A 26180-nucleotide genomic window follows, 5' to 3' on the forward strand; every position below is an offset into this window, starting at 1 on the left:
GTAGTGCCAACCCAGTGTAAATACATCAAGACACTGATCGTTTCTTGGCAAATGAATCTACTTATTTTTAGCCGAACACATGCATATTTCAGAGTCTGTATAATTCCGAGATGAATGTTAAATAGTCTCTTCACCCATTCATGATTCGTAAAATCATGTCTCTTTAAGAACAGAGTTTAGCAGGGAGTCCAAAACACTTAACCTTGAAGTGAGACCACACTATCTTTTCTATAATTAAGCCACGAACAACATTTCTCACCTCCTTCATCCTTCTGCCCAACTAAAGGCAAGGGAATATGGTTAGTGAGTACTTTTCCCCCACAGGCATCCCTTCCATTAATAAACCCACCGTGACACCTTCAGGAACCACAAATACACAGCAGTGGACAACCAGAAAGCTATTGGTGTAGAGGTAACATCACTAGGTTATTAATCCAGAAACTCAAGCTAATATTCTGGGGACATGGTTCAAATCCCACCAGATCCCGAAATGTGAATCCAATAAAGCCTGGAATCAAGAATTAAACAAATGGCGGTTTCAGTTTTCCTGGCCTCTCTTCCACAATAACATTGCTCAAATTACCAGAAAAGAGGAAGGATAGTCAATCGCAGAAAACTCGTGGGATTGTTTGTGTAGGTCTGGCAATTTTCTGGAACATTCCCAGGTGATTTGCAAAGTAAACCAATGCTCCAATCCTCAGGATCCTTGCTTACCTGTGAGTTTTCTCAACAGCTTCTTCCTCCAGCCCATCTTCCAGTGTAGCTTCATGAATCAGGAGATTCGCATTCTGCCCTGTTCAAACAAAGCATTGAGTTTCAAATTTGTGGCCTTCTTCCAACTTCAAAGTGGCTCCAAGGAGAAAGCTTTGAAAAGCGTGGGTCTACATTCAGAGTTAAAGAATGAGAGGTGACCTTATTGAAACCTACATTCCTGAGGAAATTTGACATTATACATGGCTGAAAGGATGTTCCCCTTGTCAAGGGGAAAAAAAAAATCCAGAACCAACAGGAACAACAAAAAGGAGTTCCCCTTTGAGATGGAGATGAAGAGCAATTTCTTCTTTCTGAGGGTCATTAGTCCTTGGGTTCCTTTACTGCCAAGAGTAATGGAGGTTGGGACATTGAATATATTCAAGGCCAGGGTTCATATTTAATTAAGAGGTGATTCACGGGTTATGGAGTCAGGCAAGAAAATTAAAACAGGCTCAATGGGCCAAATGCTATTCTACTGGTCCAAAAGACATGTAAATCAATATTCAAGTTGTGCCCAGATTCCCAGCATCAGAAGTGCTCCAAACTCATTAATGAGCTCTCAAGTACCTTCTAAAACAACTGGAATTCAATGAAACGACCTATACTGCAGGAACCGTAGGAGGTTGGGATGCTGGTCAAAGTACATAAAGCTATTTCAATAGTGCTTTGAGAAAGTGCATGAAACCAATTAGGGGTTTAATGGAAAACTCAAGAGTTCTTCAAATAGCTTAAATATCTCAAAAGGAATTGCATTAATCAGAGATTAGGGAGGGTCAAACAGAGCGAGTTAGCATTCCTGCCTGAGAGACTCATCAGTGGCACAAGATATCATGTGACCAAACCATCACTCATTTCACTTTAAGAGACTGTAGCAGTACATCTTCAGCAAGGCAGTGCATAAACATGAGCTGAATTTTGGGAAATAGAGCAGAAATGAGAAAACATTAAGTAACGGAAGGCACAATGAGGAAATAATGGGCCTTGAAACCAAACTGTGAGATTTTCAGGAATGAGTGCTGAAAAGAAATCTAGATTTGACAACGGTTAAAGATGCAAAGAAAAAAATAAATTAAATTGCCACAAAATGCTGCCACAGACAGACAAGACAAAATATGGTCACTTTACTGTTTCAGTATTACTGAAGTCAGCAGACTGATAAATTCAAAAAAAGGCAGCAAAATAAAAACAAATAGCGTGTTGTGCCCTAGAGTTTTGAAATCATTAGGCAGGATTAGTGAACCATGAAGGGGACAGTCAATGGAGAAACTGTGTCCAGATGTATTTTACATGAAACATTTAGATGTTGTGGCTGGTAATCAATTTGCTGATCATTGCTCTTATTCTTTTTAGGAAGTGAAAGATAAATCATTTTAATGCACCTATGGCAGGAGAGATTCCTCCGTAGTTGGGTTTGTTGTCAGTGTGGGGGCTCTGTCCTGCAGTGGATGAACACAATCTTAGAGGAGAAGGAAGAGGAGGAAAGGCCTGATTACTTTCACTGGCCAGAAGCAGAGAGCTCACAAGGGCACGTGAGCCTCAAAAACAAACAATTAAAGTCTGCCTCTTTTATTAACTAAAAGCTAACCACCCATCAGATTTCATAATATCTTAATTACTTGGCACTCAGTAGGGACCAGTTGTAATCTACACAAAAGGATCACATCAAATCAAAAGGAATAGCTTCAAGAAAAAAAAAAGATATCCAAACAAACAATATATAACAAGCCCTCTTTTACCACAAGGCTATCAGGGCTTCAAGTGTTAGATTATGAGGAGATTACAAATCAGGAACACATTTCCTGGAATAAAGGTAAATGGATGATTTAACCCAGTCTGTTAGGACTTGAAGGAATTGATATTGGGGCAGCTGAAGGGGGTAAAAAGGAGTAAGAGAGAAGAAGGGCTATTGTTGCTGGTGAGGAATCTAGGGCAAGGGTAACAGGACATTAAAACCTGATCGGGCCACTCGAGAGGGGTCAGGAAACAAGTCATTCAGAATGGTGGCTGAAATGCAGAACTGTCCTACAAAAAGATGGGGATGTTAACTGAATCAAATTATTTCAAATCTGATCTGGGAATCTGGCTAGGTGGATACCAAAGGACGTGGAACTAAGATATAGAGCAATGTCACTGAAAGCTGCAAAGTTGAGAAGCTGAATGGCTCATGGCTGGTCTCATGCTCCTGTCAGTAAAACATTGGAGAGGTTAGAACAGTGATTGACTTCACTTTAACATCAGCCAGAGTCCATCTTAAACTGACCTGTCTGAACAAGAGCTGAACATGGCATGGTATCCCCCGAATAAACGATTTTCCAGCCTGACTTGTGTTGAAGAGCACAGCCGAAGGCATTCCTGCAATGTCGCACGATACAGGTATGGAACTGTCACCAACACAAGCCACATGTTAAGAGAGAGAGAAAAGAATGAGATGAGCTGCTCCTCTCCAAATCCCTCCATTCAGCTCTAACCAGGATTTTTTTTCTAATTTGCAGATACTGAGTGACCCACTGAGTGTTTTAGCACCTATGACAAGAGTTTTACCAAGTCAACATGTAGTATTTTTCCTTTCACCTCGAAACTGCTCGTGATACTGATTAGCCAACGAAGGGGAAGTGACCTTACTTCAGTCTTCAACTCAACACAGTGTCCGGTATTAGGTGGTGCTCGGGAACAGATATTCCCACTAAGTCTTAAGATCAGTCATAAGTACAGAAAAGAAAAAAAAACACCATCTCCAAGGATAGCAAATAAACAAGCTTCTTTTTTTTTTAAGAAAGAAAAAAAATTCATTCATGGACTGTGGATGGTTGCTGCCAGGGCCACCATTTATTACCCATCCCTGGTTGCCCTTCAGGTGGTGGTGGTGGGCTGCCTTAGATCATAGAATCCCTACAGTGTGGAAACAGGCCCTTCGGCCCAACATGTCCAGATTGACCCTCAGAGCATCCCACCCAGACACATTCCCCTAACCTATACATCCTTGAACACTACAGGCAATTTAGCATGGCCTTCTTGAACTACTGCAGTCCATGTGCTGTAGGTAGACCCACAATGCCGTTTGGGAGGGAGTTCCCAGATTTTGAAGCAGCAAGAGAGTGTAGGAATGGCAATATAATTTCCAAGTCAGAATGACAACTGCTGTGTAGGGGAACTGGCAGGCAATGGGATTTCCATGTATCTGTTCCCTTTGTCCTTCTAGATGGTAGCGGTCTTTAAGCTTGGAAGGGGCAAACTAGAGAGCCATGGTGAAATTCTGCAGTGCTTCTTGTTGATACACACTGCTGCTAGTGAGCATCGATGATGGAGGGTCTCTGTTTATGGATGTGGTGCAAATCAAGTGGGCTGCTTTGTTCTAGATGGTGTCAAAGCCCAAGTGTTGTTGGCTTTATCCTTATCCAGGCTCTAACCATCATCCCCAAATGTACTTTTCATCTCTAAACTTCTTTGACAAGAGGTTAGAAAGCATTGGAGGGGGAAAGAGGAACACTTTCTTCAGCTACGGTGGAGAATTGGTCTTCAGGAGCCCAACAGTGGCAATCTGCTCTAATGCAGCACAACTCATTTTCCAGTCAAAATATGTAAAACCAAATGGAACAAGGTGGAAACCACGCTGGCCTTAAGGTCGCTCATTTTGGTCTCCTGAAGACCAAAATCACCTCCAGCGGTGGCACCCGCTTCAGCTCACATCACAGCAGAAAGAGTTGGGAAGGACGCACACCCTCTCTGCCAGAGATAGAGAAAATTTCCTCGACTCCAGATCAAATCCACATCTCTCACTTCACTTGCACACCACTTCATTCCACAAGACTCAGCGCGTGCGCACACTTCACTCTGCTCAAATGCATTGTGCCCTTCAACAATAATTCAAGTAATTACACCTTTTGCCTTCACCAAATCGAAGAATTAAACCCAACAGATAAACCAGATTAATAAGCACCGTTACCTTTTCCAGTTCAAGTTCCTGCAACAAAGTCTGCATGCGTTCTTGAGTGATCAACTTGCTAACATCAGCACCTTCCATGAAATGCCGAGCGGAAATAACACTGAAATAGGAAGGAGGGGAGATATCAGAGTGGGTCCAGTTAATACAAACATCCACCATCAAGACTGTCCCCCTCAGAGGGAGGCCATTCAGCTCCTAGAAACTGTTCAGCCATTCAAGTAGATCACGGCTGGTTCGTACCTCCTCTCCAATCACCATTCATTCCCCCGCCTCTAGGGAGTGTTCCTCGCAACCCAGTTCTCAAATTTCACACAATTCAGTACCCTCTGCCCCCTGTTGGGGGCAATTCCAGGTTTCCATCCCACTCTCCTTCAGAGTGCTCCCAGAGGAGTTCCTAAATAGACTGGGAGCTGGTCAGATCTATATCTTGAGCCCAACTGGAGTATTTTTGCTCCTGATGTGCACTGCAAAGATTGTTAAAATATTCCCAAGCAATTGTCTCCTGGTTCAGATACACCTCACCTGGTGCAAGTGGGTGAGCTCTCACAGCATTTGTTAATTATTGAAAATTGCCGTCAGAATCCTACAACAGGAAATTCAGCATTCCAGATTGGTATCGGGTCTGTCTCAAATGCATCAAAAGGGAAACTGAAGTGACCACCAGCAGCACAACCCCAACTTTAATTTGATCGATGTCTCTTCTAAACTGTGTAGTCACCCACAAGTTTCAGAGCAGGCAATGCACAAGACAGCTCCATTAAAAATTTAAAGAACCCATCTACTGAAACAAAATCACTCCAGCACTACAAAAAAAAAAGTGTTGCTAACCAATCACTTCAGCTTAGAAACAAGGTGCCAACTGAACATCATGTTATTGCTGTAAGTGAGACAGGGGTGTCAGGGAGACAGCGTGCCCGAACGGTAATGTCACAGTGAGTCATCCAGATTCCCAGGCTAATGCTGTGGGAACAGAGGATCACATCCCATTGGCGGAATTTAAATCCACTTGAACTCCAGAGATCTGGAATAAAAGAGCAGCGACCACAAAACAGCTGATTGTCATAAAATCCCACCTGACTCACAGAAGGAAGGAAATCTACCATACTTACCAGTTCTGAGGAAGGGTCACTGGACCCAAAATGTTAACTTGGATTTCTCTCCACAGATACTGCCAGACCTGCAGAGATTTTGCAACAAATTTGTTTTGATACTTATCAGTGGCCTGTGTTACCTGACACCCACAGCACTGTAGCTGATTCTTAACTGCTGTCAAATGGCAGCTAAGGATAAGCAACAAATGCTGGTGTTGCTTGCAACACTCACATCCCAGCGAAGACCATTCATGTTTTGTTATAACGTTTATGTAACACCTACGGCCAGCCAGAATTCCAACAAACCACAACAGGTTCTTATCATCTTCTCAGTGAAGATATCATTCCCATCTATTTATCACTACAACAGTTGTTAAAAACTAGGCAGTTGATAAAGACTTTGAGCACGGGATATAGATGGTTCAAACAGAAAACACCCTTTATCTTCACACAAGGTCTCGCGTATTGAGGATGGACATTTGCTAGTAATAGAGCATTGAATTCAATGAGCATACACTATCACTTGAATAAAGCTAAGAATGGATAATTAACAGAAATGTCACAAGAATAAAAACACATCCTTTCTTTAACTGGGACCTCAAGACACTAAGTGGGGGCTAACTTGGATCTTAATTATGAGTGAAGTCTTTTGCATCCTATAATTATCTGCTGTCAATCCTGAATTGTATGGATGATGTTTATATGCATATCTTTAATTGGATCATACTGCATGGAAATAGGCTATTTTAACAGATTACTCTCACACAGAAGGTCAAACAGAGGGGATATTACTACAAGCTAACAATGACTTCATAGAACTGAAGCCCAAACATCCAGTGACCATTATTAGTTAATAATGTGTAACCAGGATACAGAATGGCTACAGCATAGAGGGACGCCGCTTATTGCTGTGTTGTTGCAGTCAGTCATTCTACAGAGAGTTCCACTATCACTTGACTATTCTCCACAGCTCGGCAAAGCTTTCTGCTTCAGGTAATTTAGCCCTCGTGAATCCAGTTTTACTTGCCTTCCCCACTCTCAGGCAGTGCATTCTAGATCCTAGCCAGTCATTGCGTGAAAAAGCATTTCCTCCGATTCCTTGGCCCCAGCAGCTCAGGTTCTCATCATTTTGCACAAGAGAAATTTTATCATCCCCTCATCTTTGTTTATGCCTCAAATGATTTTTATGAATTACATCAAAATTCTTCTGAAACATTTGGTTTGCCAAGGAGGATAACAATTCAAGCTTCTCCAAACTATCCATGTAACCAGAGACCCGTATCCCGAGAGCCGTTCCAAATTCTCATTTGCACCACTTATAAAATTGGTAGCACAATAAAGGTTCTCAGAATAGTCAGAGAGAACACAACACAACTGGTGAAACTGTACTTCTGTTCCCATGAGGGGTAATGTACGCATAGTTAATTATGTCTTCCTTCTGTACAAACTGTTTAATATACCTCTAGAATTCTTATTAAACTTAAACAGGTTTCATTTAATTCACAACATCAGTCAAGTTTGTCCATAAAAGGAATAGACTTTACTGCTAAATGAATACCTTCCACATTATTTAAATAGGCACGCAATGCAATTTCAGTTAACTGCCTACCAGAACTCCTGTGGTGTTAACAATGTTTTTACTCCTGAGTTTACACACCCAAGGCCTTTAGTTTAGTTTTAGGCTTCAGTTCAGCAGAATCAGGAGTTCACCTCAGAAGACAGCACGGTTTCCTTAGAGCAGGAGAACCAAACTCTCAGTTTGGCGAACCAGTCACCCCTGCAGAAATTCATTTAGCTTGTGAAGCTTCCAAGCCAACAGAATTTATGTAGGACTTGAAATGTTCAAATTGAAAGTTTTAAACAGCCTAAAAAAAAATTCCATGCAGCAAACTCAAAAGGAATTGCATAACTGTCTCGGAAGGAATGAAACTGGAGTCAGTTAAATTTTAAAACAAAACACCAAAAAGAATGGAGATAGAGGTGACAGTTCTCTGGGATTGAAAATCTGAGAAGATAGTCTGGGAAAACAGGGTTTAAAAAACCTTTTGCTATTTAATGTTCCTATCATTCTAAATTCTGTAGAATTATGTTGTGTAAAAAAATGTTACATCCTATTGTTAAAGACAATTCTGCAACCTTGAGAGAATGTTTACATCATGATAAAATGCAGCAAAAATCAGACATGATCCATCAAGCCAGGATTTATTATGGCATCCTAACTATCCAATCTTACTATCACCTGGGATCATAACTCTTGGAACAAAAAAAAACTCATTCCTCAAAGCTTGCACATTTACGTCCGAAGAACGTTTGTTCCCTAACAAGAGAGTCCATGGCAAAATACTGCCGAGCCAGGAGACAGAACGTGATGTGATTTTAAAAGAAACTCCCATGTTTATAGAAGTGTTCTTTGGAGGACAGAGTGTGATTTGAATTGGAGACACTAAATAAAAACCGAAAGAACTGCGGATGCTGTAAATTAGGAACAAAAACAGAAGTTGCTAGAAAAGCTCAGCAGGTCTGGCAGCATCTGTGAAGGAAAAAACAGAGTTAATGTTTCGGGTCCAGTGACCCTTCCTGAGAAGCTGTTGTCTGTCTCTGGCTTGCTGCAGTGTTCTAGCCAAGCTCAATGCAAGCTGGAAGAACAATACCATTTTCCGCTTGGGGACCCTGCAGCCCTCCAGACTCAATATCAAGTTCAATAATTTTAGGGCCTACACTCTCCCATGTCACAGCCCCCAACCCCACACACCACCTATTATTAGTCACTAATAGTCCCCATTAACAACTATTCACCCTCCCAACCTGATTGTTATCAGCTCTTTGTCTGTCCAACTGCTCTTCTCTCTCTTTAGGCTCTATCCTATCGTTTGCTCCCTACCCCATCCCCTTCCCTTTTTTTCTGCATATAAACTGACGTTTTCCCAGCCACCATCAGTTCTGAGGAAAGATCACCAGACCCGAAAAGTTAACTCTTTCCTCCTTCACAGATGCTGCCAGACCTGCTGAGCTTTTCCAGCAACTTTGTTTTTTGTTCTTGAACTGGAGACATCCTAGCCAGAAACAGGGACACGTCAGCTGCATTACAAAAGACCCATTATTAAAATCAAGCTGTGGGGACATTTTATGACATACTAACCATATCTGGTTAGAAGTATAGGTTTACGTTGAGAAAATGATTTAATTAATTAGATAGAGCCCACATAGCAGTTAGCCATGAAAATCTCCATAACAACGAGCAAGAAGTGGATGTGCCCAAGAGGCCATATGCTAATAAATAATTTAGTGCTCAGCATAGACCAGGAAAGACAATATCACACTTGGTCATGCACTTAAGATGCTAATTACAGGAGCAATATTGGAACCATTTAATTGATAACAATAGCAAAGACATTAAGTGCATGACTACCATTCGAAACCAAGAGATGATAACCCTGGAAGGCAGACAAATTAAACATCTTTACTGATAAACCTTTAACACAGGATACTTTCAGGATTGAAAAAATAAAGGGACAAATAAAGGAGTATAAAACATCACAAATTAACTAAAAGCTCAACTTCATAAATTATTCAGAGAAGATTCCTTTAAAGAGAAAATAGACCTAAACAGTAGGAGGAACCTACACAGAGGGGTGACACCCCCATTTGTAACTCAAAGGGTCCACATGACATTGTCAAAATATCCTTTCATTGTAATTTCAGAAGAATTACAAACACTCAATATTTCACAAAAGGTATTTGCTCCCACTTGGGGGAAATCAGCTTTACCTCTGTCCTTGCCCACTACCACTACACACCCCCAAAAATTCAGCTTGGAAATGCATTCTATAGACCAAATGCCAACTCACTTTATATGGTGAAGAATCTTCTGACAATGGTTATGGTACTGGTCCAACCAATTCATGATGTGTAATGGTCCCACAAGTGAAATTGGGATGAAACCCTTTCCCTGGGATAGCTGGTAAAATAAAACAATAAACTGTTTAACAAGGAGCAAAACCTATGATTTGAAATTAAACTGTCTTTGAGAATGCTTTGCTGAAAGGATATAAGGAGGCAGATTTAATAGTTACAATCAAAAGGCAACTAGTTAAATATTTGAAAGGAAGACATTCACAACGTGAGAAGAGCAGGCCCAGACTTGTTCAGCTGTACCGTTTTACGTCTTTCCCAATATAGATTAATCTGTACTGACCTCCACAAACAAATCGATGTATTAACTCTTAATTCAGTTAGGTTACTCCCTCACATCCAAGCCTCTAGGTGTCTGCTGATATGGCTAGTTTATCAATTTATGAGAAAAACAGTCAAGCCAAAGCAAGGTTTTCAAAAATCAACAGGAAGTGTGGTATCTGCAGTATTTTTAATATGACATAGCTGAAAATTAGAAAAATAAAATTACCGGGAGCATTCAGCAGGTCAAGCAATATTGGTATAGCAAACCTCTTGGTCAGTGGGTGCAGATCCTTTGCAAGCATTGGATCCCTGGATATTTAAGATTGGGTTCCATCATGTCTATGACTGCGGTTAAATGGTCAGACATGCAGGAAAAGCTCCAAATTTCCTCCATTCAACTACAGAAGGTCATGACTCTTCACAGGTCAAAAGCTAAACAGAAACAAGACTGGGAAAACAGGGAGCAACAGCTGGTTGCATTGGGAGTTTAAATGTTGATGTTTTCTTGCAGAAAACCGAAGAAATTAAGCTTGACTGGACACCTATTTGGGCATATTAAAAATTCAAAGTCATTAAAATTAAATCTAACTTACCAAAGCCTTTTCTCGTTCCAGCAATATATTTATCAAGCCCTGTAATATTAAAACACAAAAAGGAAATTAAAAAAAAAATGAAGTACACTGTGAATCTTAATGATTATGAACATTGTACTGCAGCGATGCAGTGTCTATACAAATTCCGACAACGTCTACTCAAGTAGCAGGTACACTCCTTACCTGCTGTAAACCACTTGCCCGGTAAGGCAGGTGTTTAATTCAGGTACATTGAGTTCATGAACGATTTGTCAATAGGAACAAGGGACTCTTAATAATGCTCATTAGTAGATCTCCAATGTGCAAGTTCATGAGACTCATTAGCAGTAGTCTAAGCATCAAAATGGTAGCATATCTGCCTCTAGCCCAGAAGGTCTAGGTTCAATTCCCACCTGCCCCAGACAATGTGTCATTATTATCTGACTAGGTAGTTCATTATATTTTTAGTCAACATTTTCTGGCACAGTGGTAGAGTCCCTATCTCTAGGGTAGGGGCCCCAGGTTTGAGATCCACTTGCCCTGGACCTTGTCTAACACATTAGAACACGTTGACTAAAGCTACTATATCAATCTAGGGTGTAACCTGTGGAGGAGGGGAGAGGTGTCGTGTGACTCAGTGGTAGTGTCCCTACCTCTAAGCCAGAGGGCCTGGGTTCAAATGACACCTGCCCTAGAGGTGTGCCGTAACACCCCTGGGCAGATTAAGAACATTGACAATTGTCAGCCAGTATTGTTAAGGCAGTTAAACCCATGGCTTGGGAGCCCTTTGACTGAAAAAACACATTAGTTTATAGTCATTCCATAACCATTCATATGGGCATATCATGCATTTAACCAGAAATGTTGTTACCCTCCTTGTGTGCGAAAAGCAATTAGCTCATTGTGCCATGCTAGCTGTTTGGTCAAGCAATGGAAAATTAATCCCACAGAGTCTGGCATTTTCTCCATAGCCTTGCATTTTACTCCATTTCAAACATTTAGCTAGTTTTCCATTGAAAGACTGGTCACCCTCTGGGGGCAACAAGAACCCACGTTTCAAATAACCTGCACACCAAGGCATTTTTCCAAAACCTGCAAAGTGAATGGAATAGTCCACTAAAGAAAAAGCACAGCAAATATCTACAAGTGTGGCAGTGTGGGCAAACTAGCTGGGCTATTCTTTGCCGAGAGCTGACATGAACATAGTTGCAGGACAGAGGTAACCTATTCACTCCTTTAAAATTTTGATCTTCACCATGAAATATTTCTACTCCTGCCCTGTCTATTGCTTCCCTAAATCACTGACAGCAGTTATATTTAGACAATGAATGAGTCGACCATAGAACTGGCCATAATTGCTGACCCCCAACAGGCTATAACTTCTAGTGTTTAACCAAAACATTGCAAAAATCGGAAATTAAAATATTCACCGTGTGATGGTCAGCGTGCATGTGCGACACAAAGATGGCTGACAAGTTACAGAGGATCACGTCCACATCGTTGCCATAGTGACGACAGAGCTGTCCAAAAGTGCCTTCACCACAATCTAATAATATCGAGCATGTAGCGCTAAACAAAAGTTTTAAAGAAGTTTAGAATCAAAAGGATTTTTGTACCAGGAGGGAACTGCTTTTCTTCCGTTTTGAAGAAGTTTGTTGACATTCTACTCGAGTGCTAATGAGGTCAGAAGAAAATGGTGGCTATTTCATCAGACTATTGATTATTCTTAGCAAAGAATACCAAAGCTCCTGTTCTAGCACTGACTAGTGCAGAGCTCTGAAAATAGAGAAAGGGGATTTTAAAAACAAAAACTTTGCACTGCTGGCAACAAAAAGATCAGCAGCAACTGTCTTTCTTCAAGCCACACGAAGGGAAGAAAGTGGCTTGGTTTTAAACTTGCTCCAAATTATGCATTTTTGATTTAAGAAAAAGATAAATGCAACTTTACCATGCATTTTGATTATACCAAACATAGCAAAATATCTAAAGGCAAGGTTATGAAACAAAAACGTGACACTGAGCCAAGCAAGGAGATATTAGGGAAGACAGCAAAAAGTTAAAATCAAAGCACAAATTAGGACTTTTTTTTTTTTTTTAAAAAAAGTCCAACTGCAACTGAATGTTCCCTTCTGCACCTGTAACATTGCACCATTGCTGCTGTTCATCAGATGCAAGAAAAAAAAAAAGAGACATACCTGATGTTTAGAATGATGGAGCTAACATTTCGGATTTTCATTGGGATGGCAGATCCAGTTCCAAGGAAAACAACCTCAGGGTATCTGTCCACTTGCTCTGGGAATGCAAGCCAGGGATATTTTACCATCAGACATCACTGACTAGCAAGTGAAGAGTTACAAAATACGTATGCATTTAAAAAAAAAGAAAAAAAAAAGGATGGTAGTAAATATGACAGCCAATTAAACCATAAGGCAAAGAAACTGACTCACTGCATGCAAACACTACAATCCTGACAGTTTGATTTTATGGTATGTAAATGACAGATATTGTGAAATGCAATACACGATTGTTACTTTGAGTTACCTAATTAGTGATATTGGCGAGTAACAAGAAGATTAAAATCCAACCACTGCAGCTGCTTCACATTTAACCATGATATGGAATCATCTTTGTTTTCTCTCCAACCACCCCCAGCATTGTATATAATTTAATTGGAAAACGCAGAAGATTTAATTAATGGGGGTGGATAATAGGTGGGAAGTACCATGGATGAATTGGTAGTGTGAAAAATGTCACAGGTTGCGTGGAATAGCAAGTCTGGATTTTAAAAAAAACCAACTTATTTCAAAGGGGGGGCTTTTGTGGTGCAGTGGTAGTGTCCATACCTCTCTTCCAGGAGGCAGAGATTCAAGTCCAACTGCTCTGGAGGTTGGTCATAACATCTTTGAACAGGTTAATCATCTTATCTACTAGCATGGTGACCCTCAAGCTAAGCAATCACTAGTCTCCTCTTTGATGAGAGCAGCCCTATAAAAAGGTGCCTTTGAGGTGCAGCGATAGTGACCATACCCCTGATTCAGGAGTGCCAGGTTCAAGTACCAGCAGCCTCAGGGTGTGCCATAACATGTCTGAACAGTTTGACTGAGATAACTGCTGTAGAATCACGTGTAGGGGAAATGGGCAAGTTCCTGTGGGAATGGGCTGTAGCCAGCTTAGTGAGGCACCTTGGGCATTCAGTATTTTTCTCTGCCAGTTCCACACCCAAAATAATTACTGTTGAAGCAAAAAAAACTGTAGGGTCACCTCCTTTACATTGGTAGAAGTGCCTCTTAATACTGCAACTACAGTCAAGAGGAGCAAAAATGATTCAGGCTTACACAAAAGCTACCTAAATCTCAAGTTGAGAAAGACTGATGACAGTGGGAAAGTTGACCATTCATTTGATTACTAACACAGTATAGATATACCCAAGGCAATAACAGCACAGCAGCTTCTGAGAACCAGCCATTTCTTTGACAAAATCAGCTCAGCCCAGTTGTTTACCTGATGAAGTGACAGGGTCTACTGACAGTAAGTTTTTACATTCTTCGACTTTCTCCAAAAAGCCTGGAATTTCTGTAGCTTCCTTAATGAACTCTTCAGTGTCATCTGCAACCACAGCATCTCTGAAAATAGCACAAAGTACAACTTGCAGTTAATGTTCAAAAATGACAAGACAACATCTCTCCACTCTAGCATGGAACAATGCTACAGGAATCAAAGTTTCCCTTTTTGGCAGCAGCCTTCTGTGCCCCAGAGTCTACTACGGCTAGCTTTGAAATGTCTTTAACGTACTTGTTTAAGTTTAAAACTAAATGCAAGTTGGCCGCACTATACCGCTGTTTAAAGTGGCAGCAATGACACTGAGGTTTAAACCCTCCCCACCCTCCATGATCCATTCCTGTGGGGTTGAACATTGGGATCACAATGCAGGACTGTTTACTATTGGGCAGCAATAATTTGGTTTCTCATTTTTGCGTCCTCACAGAGCAGAAATAGCAAGATTCTACTTATACGAGTTCAAAGCACAGGAAACCTCCAGAAATGAGAGCTGCAGGAAGGAATGTAGAAAATTAAACAATACAAGTGACATCATTACAAGATGTTGGCACCTTATCAGCGGATGTATAACCCAGAAACATCTAAGGACAAGAATAGTTTTGTCTACCCATGGACACAGACAAAAGGTCAACCTCTTAAAATGTAGTTTCAACTTTTGTGATGTGCATGTCTGTCAAGTCTTGAGATTTTGATTTTAAATTTTCTTCACTCAAAGTACATATGGTTCTTGTGAAACCATAGACATACTGTTTGTCAGTTTCAATAAAGAGTGAAGATACTCAAATTCTTGGAAGAAATCAGACAAATTTACACACGTGTTTTAATTGACTTGGAGAATGACAATCAGTCGACTGGGGAGGCTGTCTAATGGAACCTTTTAAATTTTGGCTGTCAGGAATCTTTTAAAGAGCAAGAGGAGAACACAACAAATATGGGTGAGACATAAACACATGGATGGAGTAAGAAATTGCTCCGTATAACATCCATCATAAAGAAGTGGCAAACATCTAGCTTTATACAACTTCATGCAAGTTGTGAGCCAGTCTTCAGGAAAGAAAGTCTGCCATTGAACTGGGGATAGAAAATAGATTAATAGATTATTTCACCTTCATTGTTTCAGGAAATCATTGAGACCAAATTGTTTCTGTATAGAATTAAATCAATTTATCAAGGGATTAATTGTTTTTAGTACAAAATGAAAGCACTGTAAGAGGAAGAAAGTTAAAACAATTTCAAGAACTTCAACAAACAGGTTTCTGATGGATAGTACACTACGTGATGCAATACTGAACATAATTGATACACTTTGTTAAGGTAAACTTAGTAGTAAAAGCATAATTCATAATGGAGTTTCCACATGGATTAAAATGTATTTAGGTCTTAAGTTTAGTGTAATAATTGAATCGAGAGAGACACGGCAGGACATCTCAGTCCCATGGAGTGCATGTTTTGATTTGTTGACGCTCCAGTATGCTTCTGGTAATGAAGGATCCCAGAAGTAAAAGAATTGACATCAACTAGAGTAGTTCAAGTTTCAGATTTCAAAGGGTGAGCAGCAGCTGAAGGTCCCTGCAGTGTGTCCGAGAGGCTAGGAGATTTTCACAAACAGCTGTTATTTTTGGATATAAATCACATTTGATCTAAATGACAGAGATGCATCCAATATGGATCCTTAGGCAGCATCATTCAAAATGCACCCACTTCCATCTAGAAGGACAAGGGCAGCAGATACATGGGAACACCATCACCTGCAAATTCCCTTCTTAGTCACCTTGACATAGAAATATACAAGTTTGAGTTAGCATTAGCTATTAAACAGAGGACAAAGAGTAATTTAAACTAAGAACAATAAATTAGAAGCATAATTTCAATACATTAAGAATGGATCTGGCCTGACTAAAATTAGAAATCAATGATTTGCAGGTAAAACCACATCAGAACAAGAGCATAGCTACAGCAGAAATAGATTCAAATGAGGAGAGAGAGGGGGGCAAACTGATCAAGCTCTTGAGATAAGGCTGAAAAAGATGAAATAGAAAATAAGGGTACATGAAAAATGTACAAGTGATAAAAATTGAGGGACAAGCTGAATACAGAAAGTCCAGAGGTGAAGCACAAAAACAAAAGCTAAAGTACGAGAAGATAAACCGAAAGAACTGCGGATGTTGTAAGTCAGGAACAGAAACAGAAGTAGCTGGAATAGCTCAGCAGGTCTGGCATCAGTGAAGAAGAAAGAAAGAAAAAAAAAAAAAAAAAAAAAAAAATCAGTTAACGTTTCAGGTCTGGTGACATTTCCTCAGAAATCCTGAGTACAAGGAGAGACTGGCGGCTTACATAACACAAGCTGTAAAAATAGGTATCTAAAGTGAGACGGGAGGACTGAAAGGAGATGGATGGAGGTGGAGGACAAGGCTGAGGTACAAAATGTCTTCACAAGGAAATGCTGCCCCATTTAGTACAAAAGAAGGTGGATGAGACATTTGATGGACTGAAAGTTAGAAGGTAAGGTAACAGAAAGGCAAGCTGCACTTAACATTGATAAGCCACCAGAGCTGGATCAGATGCTGAAGATAAAGGGAAATCAGGGAGGAAATTAGAGGCATCTTCCGATCTGCCTTAGATACACGGGCAGTGCCAGGCTACTTTTCCTGGCAACTTTTTTTGATTTTGCCACTGCACAGACATCCGAGATGGCAGCTTCTGGAATCAAGTCTATGCTGAAACAGACCCTGAGTGCTGCATGACTTGGAAAAGCACTGGTGAACACCTTGAACGCTCAAAGGCACAATACAAGGATAAACCCAACAACCAGTCAAAAAGAAAATCAGTAAGGCCAGTTGACAAAGTAGCTGAATAAGTCATATGGAATAACGAACTTTATAAATTGAGATGAAAGCACACAAATGGTGAATGTCGACAAAACATTAGTTCAGCCACAACTGGAATATTGAAAATAATACTTCAGGTAGGATAGGAAACACAGAAGGGTAGAGAAAAGATTTACAAGAATAGCTGTATGGGCTATGGGTTCAGTTACACATGGATTGGAGCTAGGGTCTTTCTCCATGAAGAGAAATTTGAATATCTTAAGTGGTCTAGACAGAGCAGGTAGGGAGAAACCATTGCCGTTAGGAACCATATGGCTTGAAAATACACAACAACAAGAGAAAAGCACCATTTTTCACACAAGATGCAGTTTCAAATCTGGAAGGAACCACCTGCATTTGGCGACAGTGAATTCAACTGTTGGAAAAATAGAATTAAAGAGGAAAAAAGAATTCCACAGCTACAGAGAAAGGGTGGGCTAGAGAGATTATTTGAGATGCTCAGGCAGACAGCTGACACACACAGGAAGCTCCGAATAGCCACCTCCTGTACAGCAGCTATCGTTGGGTTGATAAATCATTATAACTGATAGATCAACTTGGATCATATTTGAGCTTTTGAAGCAGATGATACAGGATGACCAAAATAAACTAGGGCAAGCATTGCAAGCTTTAGGTTGTTCAAACAAAGAGACAGCAAGGTCTAAGTTCATTTCAAAGATGGCAGCACAGTACGACACTTTAGCCTGAGCTCATTCACTCCATCCATTTCTTTTCCACCGCATCACCCACACCCCCCACCACCCCAACCTTCTTGTTGGCATGTTCTAAGCTCAGCGCGGACCTAGCAAGGTGTCCTCCCAGCCCGACTGTCTCCCACCCCAGCATGGACGTTTGGCCTCAAAATGATTCCAGAGTGCACTCCACATCTCAAGAGCCTTGAGATGAAGCCCAGGTGTAATCTGGAGGCTAAGTGCCAGCATGGGCAGGGTTGGAAGGACTGTGGTTCAGAACTTCTTTCTCTACTTTCTAATATACTCCAAAAATCTGTAATGCTGGACTTAATTTCTTTATTTTTCTAATTTTTCTTCCCAAGAAGAAGAATCAGTACCTAGGTACTTGCATATAAAATGACACCGTAAGTGGCAACTTGTAAATTTGTCACTGTACTCAAATGAGTGCGTGTGCCAATATAGCTAATTCAAATGGCTTATTTCTGCTCTACAAACTATTAGAAATTGTCAATTCAACTTATTTATACCAGTGTTTCTGCTCCAAATGGATCTCCTGGCAGCATTCTTCTTCTAACCCCATCAGCATGATCTTTTTAATCACCCTCATATGCCTTGTTACCTACTCTAGTATTTGTCTCTGCTTATCATTGCTGTCATACTTCCACATCTTAACCACATTTTTGGCCAAGTGTCTCCTTAATTCCCTTATGGATTCATTGAAGACTCTTACATTTGTGACCCCTAAGTTAGGATTTGTTTCATTTGTAATATGCATGCATGAACCCAGCTAAATGTCAAAGCAAAAAAAAAAAAAAAAAAAAAAAAAAAAAAATTTTTTTTTGATACCACACAGGCACAGAAAAGCATACAAACAATAACCTTACAGGAGGACAGAGAGCTCAGTTTTCAGAGACCACACATTAGCTTATTTTGTTCAGCTCATCTTGCCTCAGTCTCAGAAAATGACCACAACTGAAAAAAAAAGTCTAACTTACGTGAACTGACCTTTGCCATTCAAATCTAGGCCTCAGCTGATACTTTAGCAAACATTCACCTCGAACAATTGGCATATTGAGAGAGGCTGGCTCTTCCTGAAACCAAAAGGTGGCGAATTATTGCTATTCATTGAATCAGATTAAAGGGCAAAATTCAGTGAAATTCTAATTTATTCCCACACTATAATAGTAGGCCAACCTGACATCCAATTATACCCAACTGAATGCTAACTAGCTTCCAAACGTTATGAGATTTTTTTTTTTTTTTTTTTTTTTTTTTTAAAAAGCACTGAGTCTAAGAGTGAAAACGCTGTGGAATTGAAACTTAAGCATGAACATTGTGCTTTCCTCATGAGAATTTTAAAGAACTCTCAACTGGCATGGTGAGCTCAGTAGCACTAACTCTGGTCAATGTCAACATTATTGTAAACACATCAGCTTGCGTATTTAATAAAAAAGACATTTGTAGAAAATGTAAAAGATTGATTCAGATACAACTAAAGTAAGACCTCCGAAAGAGTGCCAGTAGTTTAAATTGCACATTTGCTCCATTGCTAATTATGTTGTGATGATACTATGGCATTGAGGTATATTTTGTCCTTTTTTGAAGAGATTTCCAGACTGGAGGGAGGTGTCAGGTTGTCTCTTCCAAGCCGATAAAGTAAACAGCTTGACAGGCCTTTAAGCATTTTATTTTAAAAAAGTAGTTAGAACAATAGAAGCAACATGAAAGGGTAGAGTCAGGCTCCCACAGAACCAGGACCTTAGCTCTCAGTAGTTGGGGTTTTCAAGTTTGTTGAGGAAGCTGTTTCATGTCTCTGCCAGAATTTTCTCGGTGTTCTTTTCTCCTGGACTGGAGAAACATCACAAGATATAATCTATTTTACAGAATTTGTCTTTGCCAAGGGTGTGTTTATGGGATAATGTAATAGAACAGTTGCTGTTTCGTTAAATAATCTATTATTCAGTTAAGTTTTCCAATAGAGTTAAAGCCATTCCAATTCTTTTTCTTTGTATTTTAACTGTTGGATAAGAATAAAGTGCATTTTGCTTAAAGCCAAGCAACACGATCAAACAAATTACATTGAAGACAGAACCTTACGCTTGCCTTTAAATAAGGCAAAATTTAGGGTCTAGGCTATCCCCTTGATATATCTGAATGGGGCTCTGTCTGGTCCATAATAATGCACTTTTTTTAAAAAGTCCCTCTTTAGCATGGGGGTGGGGGGAGAAATACTGACCCAGTACCACTCCCATCAATATCACGACGTGGGCATGCCTCCGGTGCCATTATATTCTCCTCCTTTACCCGGTAACATTTTCGTAACTAGGTAGACTGCTGCCCCAGGCTAGCATCCCAGACCCAAAAAGCAAACAACCTTTAAATCGGTTTTAAGGAGGGACTTTAAGTGGGGATTACTGAAGAAAATCATGAGGGAAACAGACTCTCATCCCAGCCAACACTCTACAGTGAATAATCACTAAATACTTCATAATTTCCTAGTACATTATGGAACATACAATGGCTGCTGCTATAAAGCAAAACTGAAAAACAAAAACAAAAAGGAGGCAAGTAGCTCAGTGGTGACCACCCCTCCCTTCTTTGAAAAACACCCTCTTACGGTCAGTCTCAAAGACATGGTTCAGGCCATTAAATATTCATTCTTCCCCCCGCCTACAATTCCCAAGCCTCAGACCTCGAAAGGCATTGGTACCTTGATCCGAAAGGTTTGCAGCAAAGGGAAGATCTCTGGGTGAATCAGGTGGAGTTGGGTCTGGATCTTGTGGCTGCGTAGGTTATGGACAGATTGGTTGTGTTCATTGAGGATCAGGTGTTGTGTGGTCGGTCCAAACCTGTGAGGGAGAAAAAGGATGGGAGAGGGAGAATAAAACAACTAAGACAAAGCAGCACACATCACTACACTTAAAACGCAACAAGACCCAAGACTAGCATGTATCAAATTCAGGCTAAATCTGTTCAGACATCTAAAGAGCTGTAATAGAGAAAATGACTTGGGTACAGATTTTAAGTTGCCATCAAGACCCAATGGACTTTTAAGAAAAATCAGAAAGGGGAGCTTGGATACAGAAGACATGCCTCAATTATGGGCAGATCTTACTTTTGATCGTAGGGGTAAAACGTCCGGGAAAACCCAGGGCTCATTTCAATGAGCCACTGCAACAAGAACAAGAACCTTAACCCAAAGTCAAATAGATAGTCTTTTAACCTGGAAGAGTAGAAATAACTGGTCATGAAGGCTAAAGGAGGTCTGTGGGTTGGTCAAGTATAGAGTTACATAAATACTCATCTTTGTTTAAAAATAGTAGCCAAAGTAATCTGCTTGCCTGCACTAGTGAAGGGTTTTTAAACTAAAAGTGGTCTAGCAATTACAACAGTCATTGATTTTACTGAAGGGCTATCGTTATGTCATTGTTAGTGCTTGGCTGTTTTCCATATAATTATCCCAGCAGGATGTTCCCAAATCTCAATCTGATCGACAGCTCAAACATTGAGAAAAATCTGTAAAGATAAATACTATTGAAGGTTTTTTAAAAAAAAATTGATAACAATATTTATTGAACTGTTATCAAATGTAACAGAATACTGCACAACATAACATATGCTGAGCTCTATCACATATTGGAAATATTATACACAGTCTATTACAGACAGACATATTGCAGCAGTTTAGGATTCACAGCTGCTGACCATTACCAAAGAACAATAGTTAGCACTGCAGCCTCACAGCACCAGGGACCCTGGTTCGATTCCAGCCTTGGGCGACTGTCTGTTTGGAGTTTGCACGTTCTCCACGTGTCTGCGTGGGTTTCCTCCGGGTGCTCTGGTTTCCTCCCAGTCCAGAGGTGCGCAGGTTAAGGTGGATTGGCCAGGCTAAATTACCCGTAGTGTTCAGCGGTGTAGATTTGGTGGGTTGCGGTGGGTGAGGGGTGGGGAAGCGTGGAATCTTTCTGGGTCTGGGTGGAATGATCCGAGGGTCGGTGTGGACTTGTTGAGCCAAAAGGACCTATTTCCACATTGTAGGGATTCTACGATTGAAATTTACTAAGGTGATGAAATGTTTAGAACAACATTTGGGATTTTAGATTCTAGAAGTAAACAGGTATTTAGTTTTAATTCTGTGAAGATAAACATTCAAAAAAGGTAAAAAAAAGTATTTCAAAAAAAACATGCAGCACAATGTAAATGACTACAAAAATATCTGGGGGGGGGGGGGGGGTGCTAAGAGAAGAAGTGGGTTTGAGTCTTATGACCAAATGGGGAAAGAAACAGATGGCCAGGGTCACAATTCGATTCAGTTGGGAAATAAACGATTCACATCCGAAAAATGTCAGTTTCTGGTAGTCTCCAGGCCATCAGAGCTTGAATGAAGTAAAACTGCTGAGACAACTTTACTAGATAGGGCTTTTTAAAAAGTTCAGTTTGGGGAGAAAAGGTCAGCAAATTAGTCTGCATCTGCCCACCTCAATTGAGAATATAATAAAATCTGGTCAATGTGCAGAAAGTCTGAAAACAGATGCTCACAACCTTCTCAGTTGAAGAAGAAATTCGTCAGTTAAAACAGATGTACGTCACTGGAGTGGAGTGTCATTAAAGAATACCATTGGGAGGGAAAGAAAATTACATTTTTATTTTGCTGTTTAAAGGGAAAATCTTTCCAAATTGTTTGTTATTTTCCCTTTTGTATAAAGAACCCATGTTCTTTTGTAAAAAGCACATTGAACACATTTGCACAAGGCTGCCAGATGCCAGATTGCGGAAAGAAAAAAAAAAAAAAAAAAAAAAAAACTTAATCCTTGAAGTGAGGATTCACTGTGGGATCTGACAGCAAAGCTGACTTTATGCTTTTCTGATTTTCCCTCGTATGGTCTTGTCTAGTATAACCATCAGTACAAATGAGAAGAATGCAATCCCAGAAGTCACCTAGGGCAATATTTGCTTTGCCTGTTCTTATTTCTTTGTTGAATAATAACTAGTCCTTCATCCACACAGAGCAGTAAAGTTAAGCCAACATAGATTCAATTACCTCCCCATCCATGATTTATAAACATTGTTTTCCAAAACAGACTCAGGAGTCATGTGGACAACTAATGCAGCAGGGCTTTCAGATCCTCCAGTTTGATACCTGCAATAAAAAAAAACATTAATAAAAACGTCAGAGGACACAAGATTAAAAGTACATTGTTCAGTTTCTTCATAGTACTTCTTTAGTAAGGCACAGCTTTATGTTTTAGCCCTAAACACCTGCAAATTGAAAAGACAACCATTATGTATGATGCTTCAAGAGACATGTGTCAGAAACTACCAAGGCAAATCAAGAAAACAAGGTTACAATGGTAAAGGACAGGGAACGATCTGCCCACTCACCCTTTCGTAAGGAAATGATGAATAATGGGTCCAAAAGACCAGAGAGAAACGCATGTATGCTCACTCGTCATCATCTGGGTTGGAAAGCTATAGCTTTCACTATCACTTAGGGGAGTAGAAGAATCCTCAGGGATTCACGCTTGGACTCATCTTCTCCAAAAGAGATTTCCAACGCAACTAACAATTATTTTAAGAAAATAATGACAATCCACTCACCTGCGGAGTTGTTCGTTCTTACACACGGGCCCAATAAATTCTTTACTGGGACATTCCAACACAACAAATGTGGGCCCTGGATCAGTAGGTGTACACACATCATCAGGGTGGATCTGCAAAGTAGGATAAATGGGACTTAAGCATCAAACATTACTTGCATGCCTTCGAAGTAGCACAAAACCAGTCAAATGTGCATTTCTAACAACATAATGAGAAATAACAGGTCAAGTAAAGGTCTATCAAGTATTTAAATGTGGATTAATTGTACCTTAGGAATGCAGAACTCATGCCTAGCAGACTTAGGAAGGAGAAAATTAAGTGGAAAATTGTTGCAATCCCTCCATGATCAGGATCAGATAAGTATGTACTTCTGTTGGGTCTTAAAATATCTATTCAGATGTTGTGACATCTGAAGCAGATGGAACTTTAGATATGTAGAATTAGATTTTTATTCTCACATGCACTGACGAACAGGCGTACTGTGTACATGAGTACAGTAATAAGTGCACAAAGTCACCATTCTCTGGCACCCTCTTGATTACAAAACCAGAATCTCCAAAGAAAACAACAACAGAAGTAAAAACAACCAAAAAGAGGCAAGACAAACATCCAGATCTCAAATTATTAGTCGTTTCTCCATAAAGGTTTGTTTAAGAGCGCCATTGAATGTTTTAAAGCAAGTTTGGCTCCAACAGGCACATAATTTGATGGAAACCACAAGAACTGCTGAGGTTGTTCATTAGAAACATAAATAGAGATTGCTGGAGAAGCTCAGCAGCTCTAGCAGTATCTGTGAAGAGAAATCAGAGAGTTAACTTTTCAGGTCCTGTGACCCCACCTCGGAACATAATTTGATGACTTGTTTAAAAAGCACAAGGAGCTTGAAATTATTCAGACCCTGGTCAAGTTGAACTCACCGACAAAAGCTGTTTAAAAAAAAGAGAACAGCAACACAGTGGTCCATACAGCCATTCTAAATGACAACCACTCTCTCAAACTCCTCAGCACACTTTCTAAGCGTTAGGCTGTCCAAACTATACCAATGAAGAATGCCATTACTGTTTTGCTCCACAGATTTCCTGCTTCCATCAATTTTAAAAGATTGATGACTTTACACATGCATTAACATTCAAGATACCAAAAATCTGTATTCCCAAACCAACTAAAATTGAATGAATTAATTTGCATTTATGTAACTTGCACTGTCCCCTAATGAATTTAGCACAAACAAAAGCTAGAAAAAGACAGCCATTTGTTATTTAAGTGCTTTTTACTGGAATACTAAGAAAAGTTAAAATAGTGACAATTACAGGCAGCAGACTTCTTCAATGTTGCTGGCAGCTTTACCATAATTTGCAATACAGCTGCACAAGTACCACATAAACCACATTCACGAATCCAACTCACAGGTAAAGTCTGAAGAAATAACAAACCTCCCTGCCTTCAAACGTTACACTTTTTCCATCTTTCAAAGCAGCCACAATTGGACCAATAGCAGATGTTCCCCTGAAACACAAAAAGCATGGGGGGGGGAGAAAGAATAAATGCATAGCCTCCCAAATACTGTAAAAGGAGTCAGTAAAATTATTGGCAGGTAAACAAGGAGCTAAAATCTTGAATTCAAAACTGAATGTTAGTGAATTTTTTTGTGCCCTCATACCTCTGAAAATCTAACAATGACATGAGAATACAAAACTGTATAAGGGCAGTTAATGACTTACTTTCACAGGGCAGTGAGAAGATGGCATCTTGCTGAGAGCTAGAGAGAGAGGGGGGCCCAGATATTCGACAGTCTAGTGACATGGACTTCATTCTAGATCTGCAAACCTGTGTGCCTGGTTTACACACAGTCTCCCTCCTGTGGATTCTCCAGTCAGTCAACAAAAATCAACCATGATAGGATTGCTGAACATGGTTTCGAAAAGATGCAAAATTTACTTTTAAGGATCACTATTAAGCAATAGTTAAGGAATTTATGTAAACAGCATTCAGACCATGCGTGGCCATATTAAACGAAAACTAGATGTAAACAGCCTCTAGTTAATGTTGCAGAGACACTATTGGGAAGTTAAATCTGATGATCGCTCTTGCGCAAGAAAATAAAGTTATTCCTGTCTGCTGTGATGAAGTGCTATATTAATTTGCACCCCTACTTTCAAATCAGTAGGTTAGTGGAAAGTGGGTCCCACCTCAAAAAACCCATCTCCAATAGTTGTAGCTCACATTTCCATTCAGGTTTAATTGCCAATATTGATGGCAATTTCTTCCCTCCAACTTCAGAGGTTCAATAGACAAGGATCAGAATGCTGCTACTTACACTGGCAGACCAAGTTCCTTTGCCTTCATGACAAGGAAGTTTCCTTTCTTTGGATGAAGCTGCAAATGAACATCGTTTAATTAGAACAGCTCAGTAAAAAGGATTGTCTGGGCTTGAAATGAATCACCTTGATAGAAACCAGTGAGTAGGCCATTTGACTTTCAAAGCCCGATTGTCGCAGTCCTCGGAATAATATAGCACAGGAAGCCATTCAGCCCACAGTGCCTATGCTGGCTCAACAAAAGAACCTCTCCATTCAAACCTGTTCCTTTCCTTCCCTCAATTGTTTCCCAGCCAACCGTCACACGGTTCCAAGCTTTCTTTTGAAAGAAATTATTGTACCTGTGTACAGCGCTCTGTCAGGCAGTGCACCTCAGACTGTAAGAACTTGCTGCAGAGAAAATGTCACTTACGCATCACTGTTCTAGTACTATTGATTACTGGAAATGCCCCAGGAGTTGCCTTTATCCTACTGCAACAATACTATGGCTGCAAGAGGTGTATTTTCTATTTTTTGGGGTGGGGGGAGGGGGCTAGCTTTTAGCCATAGATGTCAAGTTGTCTTTTCCAAGCCAATAAAATAAACAGGTTTTTGAAGGGCCTTGGGTATTTA

General features: G+C 40.1%; 1 protein-coding gene across 1 annotated transcript in view; it reads right to left on the reverse strand.

Moving 5' to 3' along the window:
- The window catches only part of elac2 (elaC ribonuclease Z 2), a 50442-nt gene that overhangs the window by 5464 nt on the left and 18798 nt on the right, over positions 1–26180 (reverse strand). Inside the window, exons 9-22 of the mRNA XM_048610982.1 lie at positions 25568–25626; positions 24684–24756; positions 23251–23363; positions 22694–22792; positions 20363–20501; positions 18658–18743; positions 14037–14158; positions 12731–12827; positions 11966–12104; positions 10557–10595; positions 9636–9745; positions 4697–4796; positions 3014–3134; positions 715–793 (exon numbers count right to left, since the gene is read on the reverse strand). Coding sequence (XP_048466939.1) covers positions 715–793; positions 3014–3134; positions 4697–4796; positions 9636–9745; positions 10557–10595; positions 11966–12104; positions 12731–12827; positions 14037–14158; positions 18658–18743; positions 20363–20501; positions 22694–22792; positions 23251–23363; positions 24684–24756; positions 25568–25626 — 1376 coding nt within the window. The remainder of the gene's footprint in view (positions 1–714; positions 794–3013; positions 3135–4696; positions 4797–9635; positions 9746–10556; positions 10596–11965; positions 12105–12730; positions 12828–14036; positions 14159–18657; positions 18744–20362; positions 20502–22693; positions 22793–23250; positions 23364–24683; positions 24757–25567; positions 25627–26180) is intronic.

This window comes from Rhincodon typus, chromosome 23 (assembly GCF_021869965.1).
Source record: "Rhincodon typus isolate 14 chromosome 23, sRhiTyp1.1, whole genome shotgun sequence".
Classification (NCBI taxonomy): domain Eukaryota; kingdom Metazoa; phylum Chordata; class Chondrichthyes; order Orectolobiformes; family Rhincodontidae; genus Rhincodon; species Rhincodon typus.